The 15681-nt window shown below is 37.8% G+C and overlaps 1 protein-coding gene across 2 annotated transcripts in view; it reads left to right on the top strand.

The window, feature by feature from the left end:
• The first annotated feature begins 318 nt into the window (after positions 1-318).
• The window catches only part of ATP2C1 (ATPase, Ca++ transporting, type 2C, member 1), a 50545-nt gene continuing 35182 nt past the window's right edge, over positions 319-15681 (top strand). Inside the window, exons 1-2 of one of the 2 annotated variants that reach the window (XM_009879596.1) lie at positions 319-563; positions 15245-15355. In XM_009879596.1, coding sequence (XP_009877898.1) covers positions 15287-15355 — 69 coding nt within the window. In that variant the 5' untranslated portion in view covers positions 319-563; positions 15245-15286. The remainder of the gene's footprint in view (positions 564-15244; positions 15356-15681) is intronic. The other variant, XM_009879595.1, reaches the window with a different exon arrangement.

Consider the following 15681-nt stretch of genomic DNA (forward strand, 5'->3'; position numbering starts at 1 on the left):
GGCCGGGTTACTTGGGGTAAGGGTTTATTTTTAGGTGCGGGGCGTTCATTCCGTGCGGAGCCCCTCCCTGGGCGGGATGAGGCCGTTGGCGGCGCTTGTGGCGAGGGGGAAGCGGCGGCGGCGGCGCTGCTCGGTGTTGCTGGAGCTGCTCGGCAACTAATCCTAATCCTTGGTGGCCTCTGACGGCTCTGCGGGCTCCTTCCGTACCTGCTCCGCGCTGGCGTGATTGGAAAGGTGGTGGAGACCTATAGGGTTTAGCTGTTGTGTTGTTTGTTTGGGGTTTTTTCATTATTTTTTTATTATTTTCCCCCCTCTATTAGCGCTGGTTTCTCTTGCAGATGTTGCTGCAGGTGGGGGCAGAGGGAGCAGTGTGATTGCCTGGGATCTTGGGGCATCTTCACATTTTCAGCTCCCACTCCAGTGCTGCTGTCGCTAAAGGCTTTTTGTAACTGTCGACTCAAGTACAATTTCGATGGAAAATGAAGGTAAAGGTCTCATCAGAGTCACTGACTTCATTGGAGCTAAGAGGATTTTTGCATGCAATTTGGTGACAACTCCTACTGGTGCGTGTGTATGTTTTACCGTTCCAGGGGTTTGCAGGGTTGCTCTCGTGTGTTAATCTCGTGGTAGGAATTTTGATCTGCGCTTTGTAGTTCAAGAATTGTAGGACCATCGTTTTTCTTTATTTGTACTGCTGCTTGGTGAACTAATCAGACAGATTATATTCTCCCTTGACAGATACTCAAAACATCTATTGAGTGTTCTAGTGCTCTGTGATTGGAATAGAAATTTGTTTTATTTAGATAGGGGCTTCTGAGAATAAGTTGCTTGTTATTTGCATGGATTATATGATTTTTGTTACATTTTATCCTTCGGGGTGAAATTAAAAAGCATTAGTTACATTTTGTGTTGAAATATTTTTGTGCATATTCTACAGTCTTAAAGATGACTTAGGTTTTGCTGCCTTGGACAGTATTGAATTAAAAAGTGTCACTGAAGTTTCTAGTTCTACCACTTGAAAGATCTGGTATAAAAAGTTGTAAAATCTATGCACGGAAAGAGGTTGCTCTATTATGCTTTCTCCTCATCTAGTTTGGAAATTACTTAACCCAGGGAGTTATTTCAGTTTTTCCATGTTGTGCTTCAGTTTATTCTCTGTGAACCTTGAAAGCCCCTTTGCATTGGTGATAGTGACTGTGAGCTTCACCAGATTTTTCCTCTATTTGACTCTGGGTGTTGAAAATATCTGAAATGTATTATTTTTGTTAATATATATAAAAAAGAAAGGAACTATTGTATCCCCCCACCCCCTTTATGTTAGTATTCTTTGAAGATACTAGATGGATTTTTTTTTAGGTGGCTACTGGATTTCCTTAGCTATAGGTTGTTATGTGAGACATAGGAGTTCCTTTTTTTCCCACCCCATTCTGAAAATAGAGGTGCTTTTTTAATAGTTTGACTTGAATGAAGAACTGGATTGAGTTTGTGGTGTAGACCAGCTAAATTATTTTCTACAGTTGGATATTGTTCTGTTTTGAAATACAGTTGTCTTCCACAACTGGAAAGTTGTAATTGTGAAATCCAACCTATGTTGAAAACTATGTAGGTTATTGTAATCTCGCATTTCAGAACTCTTTTTTAACTTTAAAATAACATTAGAATTTTCTTAATTCTGTTGATCATGTCTTCCAACTGTATATTTGTAATAAAGAGCACAGACTTGTCAGGTAGAAGGAATTTTGGAATGTGGGGGAGTGTCTCTAGAAGGCTGATCTTCATTTTGGGAGGCTAGATAGCTGATAGAAGTAGTATCAGTGCCTTTGCATTTCAGTCTGTGCATTGCAATTAAAAGATTCTTGAATGGGCAGCACTGGGTGCGGGGGAAGCAAAGCTGATATAATGCTATTGAATAGAAATACACTTAGAGGGGGGAAAAAAAGTAGCCGTCTGACATTTATGTGCCAAAACCAAAATGGCAGGAAGACTTTTAATGCCTTTTAGTTCTATTGCCAAGTAAACAGTGTATCATAGATGTAGTTGATAGTCAAGTTGCATGTGATAGTATGGCCCATTCTAATTCTTCTGAATGCTTGTAGCACAAAGATGGCATTTCTTAAGTTTCTTACGGAATAAATAAGTTATGTTTAAAAATTAGTAATATTTGTATGATAGAAGTAATGTAAGAAAACCTTTATCTAGGGGAAAAATAAAAGATGATTAGATGTGTATTGCAAAGGCAGAAATAAATTCTATGGTTGGTTGAGGGCTTTCAAAATGGAGTAGGCTTCTGGGGGTAGGAGAAAGGCTAAATATCAGTATGAATAAAAAGAATGAGTTGGTTCTCTTAACATCTGAATTACTTCCTCTACACTCATTCCACTCCCTGCCCCCCCCCCCCAGTTATTGAGTCTCCAAACAGGCATATATATTTACAACTGTCTACTGTCTTTTTTGGTGTTCTTGGTTTTTCTGAGCTCTTCTTTTTCTATCCATTTGACATTTTGAGACAGCTAGACACTAGCAGCTTCATATTGGAACCTTTCAGCACTCTTGAGAGGATTCTTAATGTATGTTCTCCAGGAGACAGTTGAAGACACTTTGTAATCTTGTAGAACAAAGATTACAGTTAGAATATCTTTAAACTTTTCTTTTGTTTTGCAAGTTTGTGTTTGAAAGGTCTCTTCAGTTTGAATATTGAGCAAGAGATGGCAGATTTCTTTTCTCCCTGTATTTGGATGAATATTCAAGATTGGGAAGTGATAAGATGGTTTGGAAAACTGATGTTTTCCTATGTTTATTCAGTTTTCTTAAGCAGTATTGTATATTTACTCTAAGCTATTTAATGTTTTGTCCCAAGACTTCCTGATTCCTGTCTCTTGTGTTGAGATGATTAAACTTCCGCAAAAATTCATGTGTCTCATGGTAATGGGGAAGAGAGAATTTCCCATCATAGGAAAACTTCATCTTAGCTCGGTAAATCTATGACTGAAAGGAATGATGTTTGTATTTCTGTTTGGAAAGATGCAATTTTGTGACTTCTTTCCATAAATAGAGCTTTTTAAACTGTAGGCAGTCAAGAGAACTTGCAGCTATTTAGACAAAACATAACTCTGAGCGCAAACTGGGCTTTGTAACTTTTGGATCTCTCCACTGATGCCTTTGGGATGTTTTAAGTAATTTTCTATAATTGTAGTCTGATTTTTTTTTTTTCTCTTTCTTTTATCACCATCTTTTAGATTGTCAGGTTCTTTATTCTACTGAAGATTGTCTTGTAAAAGACTGCCTTTTAGTAGAAAAGTAACCTAAACTGTAGTCTTTATATCAACTTTAAGCTTATCTGCTCTGAGGTCAGAGTATGATTACAAATACAAACTGTTAAACAGGAGTACTGTTTTGTTACCCAGGCCTTATGTAGCATTTGTTTTGAGATCATTAAGTGCCTAACAGAAGAGGTCAGAGTAATGTTTTCCCACAAGTAAATGAACAGACTTTCCCAAAGTGGTGTAGAGGGCTAGTGCAAAGACTCAGACCAGACTTACTGTAATATGAACATTGTGAGGTGATTCTGAAATCCTCCTTAATCTTCATTGTTTTGAGTCCTGGTTAGTTTGAGCTAATCTTCAAAGACAACTGTTAATTTCAGTCTATAGTCTTTCAGTAATAATTTCAGGATAATTTTGGTAATTGGATGAAAAGTGAGATGTAAGTCAAGAATCCTTTTTCTTTGAAAAAGATGCTTTAGTTCTTCACATAATCCTGAGATGGAAAATGAATCATTTTTGTTTGTCGTGTATTTGAAGTGCAGTTGAATTTCCTAATGAGTTTCATAGGTGTTTTTCTTAAATGGTGAAAAGGGCTTAGTTGCTAAAGTAACGGATTGAAGATCAGTGAATAGATTTTGGCTTTTGAGGGTAGTGAGCTAGCAGCCTGGACTAGCTCATCATGAATTAGGCAGCTCTAAATACTGATGAATGGGTGGAGCGTGTGTACATGCAACTGGAAACAGAGGGGGAAGGGATGCCTGTGGCAGCAGTGACTTGAAAACTATTTAAAATGTTCCAGAGTGGCATCATCAGTTGTTTCATGAAAGTAATATCTGAAATAATCAGAATGAAATTTGCAATGGAAAATGTTAGAAATTTTGAAGTGGACTTAGTGTTGTCACAGCAGTTCACGTTCCTTTTGACATGTAGATGATTTCTTAATAAATTAATAGGTGAAACAAGAATTTTGTATTCATTGATTACTGGTTTTTACTATCTGCAGCTTGCAGAAAATTAAAACCCGATACTTTATACTTATGTTGGCAAAGAAGTCACATCTCTTGTTTAACTTGGAGGATAAGGTGAGAGATTCTTTTTTTCTTTTTTTAAAAAATGGAGAGTCTTCACTAAAGCCCAGTTCTAGTAGATACCTTCTTATCCTTTAACAGTGCTTTGATAACTTAGCTGCTAAGTTAACATAGCACGTGTCTTGCATTGGAAACATAGATTTTCTTTTTAATTCAACAGTCAGTGTCATCTTTTAATCTCTTGTTTGACTGGTTGATGGAGCATCAGATAGTTTTAGTCTTTCCTTTCCCCCTTTTTTCCCTATGCAGATAAATCAAAAATGTTAGTCTATATTAATCAAGAAGTGGTTTAACATGGAATCTGCTTGAGTTCAGACATCACAGAATGTATGTTTATTATTTTGCTAGCTTTGTAACTTCTTTACATGGGGAGTATATGGTGTAATCTCTTACTGAGTCAGGAAAAACAGTGGTGTAAGGAAAATGCAGACAATTCTCAGGGCAGCTAATTTAACAAAAGGGAAACAAACATATTTACTTGCAGTTTTGGTGAAGAGTTTTACAAGCATGTGGTGATCTTGGGCTGCTCTTCTATAGGACTGAATGAAATGGTCTCATTACTGCTGAAAGATAAATTTTCTGCAGGACTTTTTTCTGCATGCATAATTCACAAAAAAAAAAAAAAGCTTGGTGAATACAATGTTGCTGCTTTCTTGATACTAATTATAAGCAAGCTTATTACCGTAAGTAGAGTAATTATGCAGTGAGTTATGTTTTCATTTAAATTAGCACTGACACTGGCTTGGTCCTGAGAACTGTGGTAAACAGTAAGTTCAGGATCTTTTTAATTAGAATTTCATTTTGTCACATTATGAAGTAACTGTATAGCTGTCAAGGATATAGTCAATGATTGGGTCTTGGAGCTTCATTTTTTACTTTATACAAATAAATACTGAGCAAATACTGGTATTGGTGTTTTGCTTAATACAATTATATGGCAACTAAAGTCTGCACGTGTCATGGATACATTAGTAGGATATCACAGGGTGTTAAAATTCTTTATTAGTGTTTGCTGTTCAAGTGCTGTCCTTCATTTTGAGAAGCTCAGCACTTCAAAGTGTTATGAGATAGCAGCAGACTATTGGAGAGGTTCCATACGATCTTATTTCTAAGCTTAAATGTTCTCCTAGAATGCTAGCAACTCTCTGGTGAGATATGTGAGTGATATTTAGACCCAAAGTCTTTTGGCCTTCAACTTCTAAAAGGCTTCACGCGAATCAGCATTTAAGCAGAGGCGTATGCCATTTGCAGTCAAGTGAGATGTGGCCATTGGTGCTCTCTTCCTTGGGTGATTAGTGTCTGAACTGACCCAGTGCTATTATACATAAACTTTGATTTTACCAGGGCATTAGCATTTATTTGATCATTTTAGTGCATGCTTAGGATTCTGTATCTTTTTGTTCTTCTGATTTAATAAGTAATGACAAACGTATGAAATGTTCAAGCAGACTTTTGCAGTGTTCGAGGAGTTTTTTTGAACAGGAAGAATCAAAGCTGACTATTTTGGCCGGTAAAATACAGATTGGTCTAGTGTGTTTGTCTGTGCATTCTTGGTAACTCTGATGCTACCTCAAGGCTTTCAGCAGCCAGGCTTTAAATTCATTATAGTACATCCTCCAGAGTATATGGAAATGCTCTAAATGGTAAATCTTTTTTAGCGATTGAATACAAAGTTTGAATCTTTGGCATTCTTAAGTTTCAACTGTGTACTATACAAATGGGCTAAAGGAAGAAAAGGTGGTTTGGACAGACACGGTGTTGGGGGTTTGGTTTGAATTTTTGTTGCCATTACTCCTACAAACAGCACTGCGGTCAGGCTAAGGTATCATTATTTTTGTGAAATATTTTCTCTGGCTAGAGAGCAGGCAGTTGTCATTCACAAGGCTTGCAAGATAACCACATGGAATATACTACGATTACAGAAAATTGCTCAGCTTTACTGTTGTGCTGGTAGCCTCAGTTGAACTAGATGCCCTACTTTGCTTTCTATTTTTTTAAATTAAAGAAGACATAGTGAAACATCTTGAAAGACTAAGGTGCTTTTCAGATTGGGGACACGTGTTTCTTGAAGTGTTTTTTTAGAGGATATTTTTATTACTTAACTCTTTTTAGTACTTAAAAATAGTTCTTGAGCTTTATAGAGTACTGTAAAGTTAGTAAGTTGGATGTTAAATGGAGCATTGTAGTCTTTATTACATTGCCTGAAGGAGATGCTGTTGGAGATGGGTTGGTCTCTTAAGTATTTTAAGTCTTTTAAGATTGGGCAAACCTTGAGATTCAAGATGGTTGGTGCTAGTATTCAGATTTCTGTTTCTTAGTTGGTCAGAAATGCAGAAGTCTTGTGTACCAAGGAGTATAGTTCTGCGTTACGGCTGGTGGTTGGCCATAGTGAAAGTCCTAAGCACTGATGAAATAATACTCAAATACAAGGCAGGTTTTTTTGGGGCTCACAGGGCAGTTTAGCAGATTGTTCTCATAATTTGGGTATTTGTATTTCTTTGGTTAATGGGTGGTGTCTGTGCCAGGTTGAATATTGCCCTTTTTCTGTAAAGTCTTATGAAATAACACACAATAGCAAGGGGCTGAAACTGTGTGACCTCCAAGGATAGAAATTACTCTGCAAGGAGAACTCATTAATGCAAATTAGCGTTTCTCTTTCATTCTGGCATTTTTAGAGACAGAACTTTTCTGTGTGCACTTCCTTTGATGTAGGGTCTCCTGGTAAAATGTTTAAACTAAAATATTGTTGAGTAGGAACAAATTTCTTTGAATATTAGAATACAGGGTTGCTGGAGCTGTTTCCCCAGAAGTGAAAAATCATCACACTTCCAAAGGAGTCCACTCAAATGAAGACAGTAGACAGTAACTTCAAAGCTTTCGAAAAGTATTTCTTCTCCTGAGCAAATAGTGCCTGGTAGAAAACAAGTGGCTCATTAGTCTGCAGACTTCAACCTTTTGGGGGTGGGAAAGGACAGGTCTTTGCAGTGGCAAGTAAAATACTCTTTTTGCAAATTGGTTGCGGATGTTTGTGTTGAATGAGTGTTGGCACTGCACTTGTTGCTGTCGGAAAGCAGTGTTATTTCCATAAAGGTATCTGTCAGAGTATAAAACTCTCTGGCCAGGTTCTTTTATATAATCCACATATAAAGGGTGTAATGTTGGTTATCAAATGTGTGTATTTGAAGATACTTGATGTTACGTGGGATTTCTGATTAGCAGAATGATACATTTGTACTACGTTTTAAGTGTATTTTGGAAATTACGCTTAGCTAAATATATAGTTGCAATACACAGTTCAATCGCAATACCAATGTAATTCCCATTATCAGTCTCTATAATATGCTCACCGTTATGACACTGGGCATCTCCAGTCACCAGAAAGGAATATGTGGGCTGAGACCAGCTCAAGCCTGTTGCTCTCTTTGAAATATTGTTGGTTGTTCAGTATGTATGTTGGGCTGAGCTGCGTATACATCCCCCCCATGCTGGTCTGGCTAACTCAGACATTCACATTCTTTTGATGAAATTGGGGAGAAACAGTTATACCACCAGTTGACCCACTCGACTGATGTAATTGTTTATCCAAAGCAAAGGCCACCCTCCAGTCCCCCCTGTATTGAGGTAAAGTTAGCCTCTTTGCGATAGTTGTGGGTAGTCACACCCCACGTTATTTCCTGTGCTTCATGGGTGCATCGCCCTTGCCCATCTCCCCTGAGCCTTCTGCTATAGGGGTTTATTGGTCAGTCACAGTATTTGAATATTTTTAATATCTAAATTTGCAGGGTTTTGAGACTGGTTAAAGAAGTTGCTAGTTGAGAATACAGGAAGTAATCAGTCTTTGATTTAACTACATATGAGGTAAAAACAACTGTATCAGTGCAGTCCATATAGATGAAGCCTTCCTGAATATAATTTCCGATTTTCTGCACATCATTAAAAAATAAGTTTGAAAGCCAATAATAAGACATTAAATAATGGAATTTACTTAATCAAGGTAAGTTTGTAGCTCGTGTCTGCATTTATAGTTTGTAAACTTGATTGCACTGATTTTTATTTATTTTATTAAATCTGTATCCACCATACTCAGCTACTTCCACCTGCTTCTTTTGTTAGCATAACTGGTGAATTTCTCTGGAGATAGAATTCCTGTTAAGATCTGGCAGAATTTCGTGGAGGAATTTGTATCATAGTCACAATCATGTTGGGTATTGCTTGTTGTGGAATGGTCTGAGGGCTCTTTGCGTGTTCTTCTCCACCCTGCCTCCACTTCTGGAATCCTGTGATGCATCCAGGGTTTGCTTCTGGGTGTGCAGTTGGTCTAGGACTTAACTGTAACTATTGTATGCTTAATGCTTTTTTTTTTTGTGCTTGGATTTTTCCTGTATCTTGTCATCACATGGTCATTGTTCTGTGGCTGGGACCTGTATTGAGGTTCTAGGAGCACCTTACCTTCTAGACAAATGGGAGAGGCAAAGATGGCAGAAATATCTAGTGAAATACATATTTTTAAGGTCATTGGTAGAAAGTGACTCTGTGGAATCATAGTCATGATGCTGAGCGGTGACCTGTTGAAATGGAGAGTTTGAAGATGGACAATAAAATTATTAAAAGATTTGGGTCTCCAAAACCTCTAGCCACCATGTCCTAACGAATAGGAGAAGAGAGTAGGAGAAGACTTTGCACTGATCCTTCAGATCTGATGGAACTTACAGAAAAGAGGATAACTTCCATTCTGGTTAGAGTCTTTTCCTTAAAGATTACCTTTCACAGCCAAGAGTCTTTGCCTAGTGGGAACTGTTTCCAAAGTCCACGTACACACACATGGAGACTCGGGCCTCTGTGCCCATGGACATCTAGTTGATCTCTAGCCCGGTGTACTTTCAGGATGCCAGATAGAAGAGGTAAGCGCTTGGTATTTTATTATGTTACCGTGTGCACTGATGTCTACAGTAGTTGCTCTGTCATTACCTCTAGGCACCTGCCATCCTGACTCTGAGTTCTACAGAACTGGAGAAGAACATGCTTAGTAGGGTCTTAGCTTTCTAAACCTTTTAGTATACATCACAAATAGTTTGATCATACAGAAAATTCGGAGCTTGTAAGTTTCAATCTGTTTTGTATTCAGTGAAACACTATTATGTTGTTGAGTGCTATAATTTTTTTCAGTGCAGGGAAGGTAGATAAAAAGTGAAAGATGATTCTGATGGTGGGTGAGGAAGTGCTGGGTCTTTCAGGATCCCAATAAGAAAGGCATAAACACTTGGGAGGCAGATTGCTATTAATAACTCAGAAAAGGTGATAGCAAAGAATAGAGTGATATGTCCTTTCTGATGCTGGGAACCCTGACATGATAGGGCTTCGGATGGATCTTTGGTCAGGGCATGGCACACTGTAGATCTCGTGTACCTTGAGTCCCTGAGTTCACTAGTGCTCTTTTTTTTTTTTTTTGCTCACAGTGCAGGTTTATCAGTCACTGATAGCAGTTGGGTCTGGTATGTGGGCTTTGAAGTGGCCCATGGACAACATGCTCTTATATCATCTCATTCGTAAACCTGCAGTTCCTGAGCAAGTGCCTGGAATATTTCAAGTGGAAAAGACAACACTGTACATATACTTAAGATTAAATACACATTGATTATGTGTACATTCATTAATTTTATTATTGATTAGACACAGCATGATTCAGTAGCAGTTGTGTGATATCCACAATACAGAGGCATATACCTGGATGTGGGTCACTAACTGCTCGTACAATAATAGTCTTACAGGTTGATCACTACAAAAAAGTCAGAAGGATCTTTGTAATACTTGAGTTGGCTTGAAAGGGGTGCAGTTTTAGAGGGATTGCTGGGGTAGATTCAAACTGACCGAATCTGCTGTTCAGATGGACAGGAAGATTCAGAAGAAAGTGGGAAGTATGGTTAAGAAGCAAATATTGGAAAGCATGTGGAGTCAGTGCTTCCAGTCATCTTTTTACATTTCCAGTTGTGCCACAGTGGTTCCCAAGAAATGGCTCTGCTAACCTGCAGTTTGCCGGTGAAACTACTTGTGTGGTAGGGTAAACAGTTCTTTCTGAGAGTAGAGTGCTCATACCCAGATGCATTATTATTTCTTGGGTTTCTAAAGGAACTTCCCAAAGAATCAGCTTAAATTTCATTGTTTTTTAAACACCACCCCCCCCCCAAAAAACCCCCCCCCCCCCCCCCCCCCGATCCTTACTGTTCTTGGTAGTTTTGTTTTTACACCACCTTTGTATTTTGCATTTGTAGGTCAGTTGAGTAACTGCATGTAACATTTAGAGCACTTTATATTAGCTAATTATCTAAAACGTTTTCGTCACAAGTTTGTCTAAAAATAGATTTTGCTATGAGAATGTTCTAAATTTTTAGACCACTCTTGGTGAATGTAGATCCTGCCATTTGCATTCTCAGAGGAAGCAGAGCTAAAATTTCCCCTTAAAAAAATAATTGTAAAAGTATCTCAATGTCAGTGAGCCCTGCTGATTGATAGTGGACTGTTCCTGCTAGGCTGAGAAACAGCATGGTGGAGGTAGGTTGTTGGTACTTGGTATCAGTCATGGCCGAAGGAGAATTTTGTAGTGTATGGGGAAGTAGAAACAGTAACACATTACTGTTAACTAGATTTTTCTTTAGAGAAAACAGAAGGGAACTCTGAATTTCTGTTAGTGTAAGCCTTTCAGGCTAATTTGTATTAATTTTGATAAACATGCTTTGGTCACAGTTCCATGGTCATGTGATTGATGCATGTTTCTTAGTCTAGAAATGGTGGTGTGTACATTGGAAGTGGTCCAAGAAAAGTCCTTCCTGAGACAGCTATTTATTTTTGTTAGTTAGCGTCCTGCTTCTTTGTTCCTTGGTAGACTTAGCTGCAGGCAGGGAATGTGAAGCTGTATTCACAGCTCCCAAAGCTTCAGCGGCCATGCACGTGCTACCTATCTGATACAGCAGCATAGGCCAGTATAATTTCTTAGTGTTTAAAGGTATCAGCTGATAGATGCTTGAAAATTGATTGCAACATAGGGTGGGAAGACATCTTACTGTATGTGGGTTGACTCCTTTAATATAGAACACTGTGGGTTTGGGAGTTGCTTCTGTTGGATATGCTAAAAGGTGTTGCAGAAGCTCAAGTGTGCAGATCTGGGAAGCAGTGCAAAGGACTGTAGAGCGCTTGCCAACAGTATTGAATAAGTAATCTTTCTCTTGCTTTGTGGAAGTAATACACAGTAAAGGCAAAATTATTTGCTTGAATATAGCTACCGTGTTCCAGCAGATAGTAAGCACTTTTTCCAACTATTTTTTTTGACCTAAATCTGTTGGTGTAACCCACTTTATATTTTGGAAGGTAGTGATGAAGGGAACAGTGATCAATTTCTCATTGGCTAAGCAACTGAATTTAATTGGTGGCAAAGTTAGATATTTCAAACTGTTCTTTTCTGAACTATGAGTGTAGTTTAATCTACATAGATTGTAGAGGTTTTTGAGAATTAGATGAGGATCCTCCAGAATTGTTTTACGATATGTAATTTTGCTCTAAAGAAAGGAGCTGCCTATAAAAAGACCTCCTGAGCCTTTATTTTTCTAATCCTATACCAGATTTTCTCTAGAATTTTTCACTGTATACGGTACAGTATTCTTTGTAAAAGTGGGAGATAATATGAATTAAACACATTGAAAATCAGTGCCTTTTGAGTCTGTCACAAAAAGGTGGTCAAAGTAGGCACAATTCTGCACTAATGATTTATTTGGAAAAGCCTGATCTCTGAAAGTACTTTAACATTTTGTTTAACTTGTTAAAATATCCTTAAAAAGCTTGTTACTAGACTTCCTGAAGTTGTAATTAATATTATTAGGGAAAGGATCAGTTATGTATCCTTTTTTGGAATTGTGTTTAGCAGCTATGTCAGTTGGTATAGGGAAGACGATTTTTCTCAGCACTAAAATTTGTAATGGCTGTCAGTTCATTTCTGCCTACTCTTTTTGAGAAAGCTTGGTTGCTCAGCATTTTTGTTGAGAATGTGGAGTTATCTTGGTCAAAGTCATATGTTTGTGGGTTTGTTTTGAAATAACACTTGGGCTTAATGGTTTTCAGCCCTAAACTGGTGTTTGGTAGCTAATACCGTGAATGTGGTATCTATTTTCAATAAAAATCAAAAGCTAGTACTTAGGATGGGAAACCTTAAAGAAAAGAACATGAGCTAGTAACTCAATAGGGTGTTTTATCAAAAATGGGAGATTGTGGCAAAATTCTGGGTGACTGATTTAGAAAAGTGTGTGGTCCAAGAAAACTGAAACAGAACTAAGGTTAAAATTCAAAGAAAACTAAGTATAACCACTGAAAGTATGAAAAGTCTTGGTCTCCAATGGCAATTTCCTGATAATTGAAGTGATTTAATTTAATAGTGGTTTGTATGTGTAGGCTTAACAGCAGCTGTAACTAGGTGTGTTCTTAATTGCGGAAAAGGTGAATTTGAATGAAACTGTTTCTTCATAGGGACTGAACCTTGTGAGCATCAAGTGCTTGATGCATGCTGGTAAAAGTGGTGGTACACTTAACCAAAGGCTGTCTGTCTGCATGGAAGGCCAAGCGGTCACAATGGTGCATCACTTCCCATGATGAAGTTTTAGTGAAATGAACTTATATACACCAAGGGGTATTTTGTAAGACTTGGAGTCACAGTGTCTGTATTACTCTGAATGGAAAAACCTGCCATTCTGCTGCCATTGCAGTCAGCTTAAGTTGCTTTAATAATGGTTCTGTTTTGTAGAGGGAGTCTTATGATGCTGTGCTCTGTGAGAAGCCTTCAACTCGAGCAAACGTTTGTCCCTCTGGTACTGAACAGTGTAACCTTGTTGGTATAAAGGCTTGTTAGCTTGGGTTTTGTAAAAAGACCCCTTGTTAGGAACAGAATTACATTTGTGATTTTGTTTTCCTACTGATGTTCAAAGTAATAGTTCTTTTAAAATACTTTAAATACACATATGTTGAGACAGAAAAATCTCTTACTTTTTTGAACCTGAAATTATTATTTGAACCTGAAAATACTTCATGACTGAAATATTTTTTGTCTCAATTTCTTGTCTAATTTGAAATGTGTAAAGGTATTTGGAAATGATAACTTGCCAGATAATTTTTGTAAATGTATATATCTATAGTCTATAATAATGTGTATTCACAATAATTTTTAAAGAAGACTTGCATCAGTGTATATACTTAAGGTTTCAATAACCAATGCTAAAGCATATTTAAGTCGCATATTTTGTAGTGCTCTACAAATTTAGCTACAGACTTTCCAATTCTGGTCTTTGCATAAATGCATCATTAAAAGGACAGTAAAGAACAAAAGAAAGCTCTTTCGGTGGAATGGAATATGGGAATTGGAGTGGAGGTGTGGCAGAGCATAGCTGAGCTTCCATTCTTGGTCCTCGCTGAGCTGCGCTCCAACAGCCCAGATGCTCAGTCCTGAGGGCTTTAGGCTACAGAAAGCTGAGTGGGGTCCAAGGGATTCCCCTTCTTTGGAGGCTAGTGAACTCATTGTTCATCAAGGTGCAGTTCTTTCATCGGCCATCCCACCTGCCCAAGAGCTCAAATGCACGCTCCATGTCACCCTTTTGCTCATCTTAGTCTCTAGACCTTCTTTCTTGTATTTACAGTGAAGGAGCAAGTCTTGTTGGTTTACTGTTTCACTGGGAACTACATGGCAAGTGTAGAGTTTCCAACGGTTTCTCTTGAAAACGAAAGCATGTGTGTTCCAACTGTAGCACTCTCACCTTTGTTCATTGTTCCCTTGGGCCCCTGCGATGAAGTCTTTGTGGAGTCTATTTAGGTAAGCAGCTAGAAGAACAAATATTGAGTTGAATTTATCTCAGCTGTCATATTTGAGTACATGGCAAACAGCATGCGGTATAGAAAATGAAGATTGTCATACCTTTTTTAGGGCATAAAGATGCTGGAATCTTTTAATGTATTGTAATCTTGAAGTACCTTATATTTTGAGTATCAGCATTCGTAGAGGAGATTTGTACAAGACAATACTTATTTTTAAAGCATAAAACCACCTATTCAAATTCTGTGCAAGTATAATGGGAAAACCGTTTCTGTGGCATACGTGTTTGCATGTTAGGTATCTTCCAGTTAATAGAGGAGGGATGTGTGTGCGGCACAATGGACGAGATACTAATTGTGGGTACAGTAAGATGGGGGGAAGAAAGAGTATCGCTGCAGCTTCTCATTTAATAAGCAAGAATTCAGAAACTCTGAAGCCTCATTAAATATCAAAGCGGTGCTGAGCTGTGCAGTCAATGTTGCTGTTGTGCTGTTCTGCAGTTCACAAAATTGTAACTTCCTTATAATACAGGAAAACATTACTTCTTATAGCATTGACTTGAAGCTTTTGAACTGCAGTCAAGTTTTATGACTTCGCTTGTGTCTCTGCTCTTGTTTGAGGTTTTCTTAATGTTGTTTCTCCTTTCTTTGTCTACAAGAAAATGTAAATACACCTGCTTAGACCACCTTCATTAACGAGTAGAAAGTAGAGGCAGTGAGTGAAATTTATCTGGAGTGATAACTTTCTGACGAGGTATTGATGATAATGAGCTAAAAGATTATGGATATATTTAACTGTTCAGATCTTTGTCATCACTGAACACATTGTTACAGAAATTAGTCTTGTCAGTTGCATGTCCAGTGTTTTCTTTTATTATTGCAGGTGTTACTGCATGAAAATAAGCTGAATTGTAGATTATTTTTTTTAAAGTGCAATGGTTATCAAAACCTACCTTTTAATGGCATTAATCCTGTATTGCTTTGGCATACGTTGTTTGGAATGAAATGTTAGTGCTCTCCTTCCCTTCAGACTTTGGTTTTGTTTCTTAGGTTGCACGTCTTCAAAAAATCCCTGATGGTGACAATGAGACAATGATTCCTGTACTGTCTTCAAAAAAAGCAAGTGAATTGCCAGTTGATGAAGTAGCAAGCATTCTGCAAGTAAGTGATTTTGCATCTCTTAAGAATGCGCTTAAGTTACTGAACAATGAATTTGATATTTCTTAAGGACAGATCTTGTCATTGAAAGTCTATGCATTATCATGCAGTTTGATATTAGCTATTGTCTACTTCTAAAAGCGTGTTGATTTTTAAATTGTTACTTGAAATGCTCTAATCTCTAACGTCTTCAAAAAACATTGGGTATTTGGAGGGGGGATGAGATTCAACTTGAAACTGCTTGGATTTCTGTATGCTTTGAAGATTGCTTTTTGTTAATAAGAATCCTAGAGTCAATCTTCCTATAAAATTCTGTCCTGTTTTTCATG

This window comes from Charadrius vociferus, unplaced genomic scaffold, assembly GCF_000708025.1.
Source record: "Charadrius vociferus isolate BGI_N301 unplaced genomic scaffold, ASM70802v2 scaffold722, whole genome shotgun sequence".
NCBI classification, from domain to species: Eukaryota; Metazoa; Chordata; class Aves; order Charadriiformes; family Charadriidae; genus Charadrius; species Charadrius vociferus.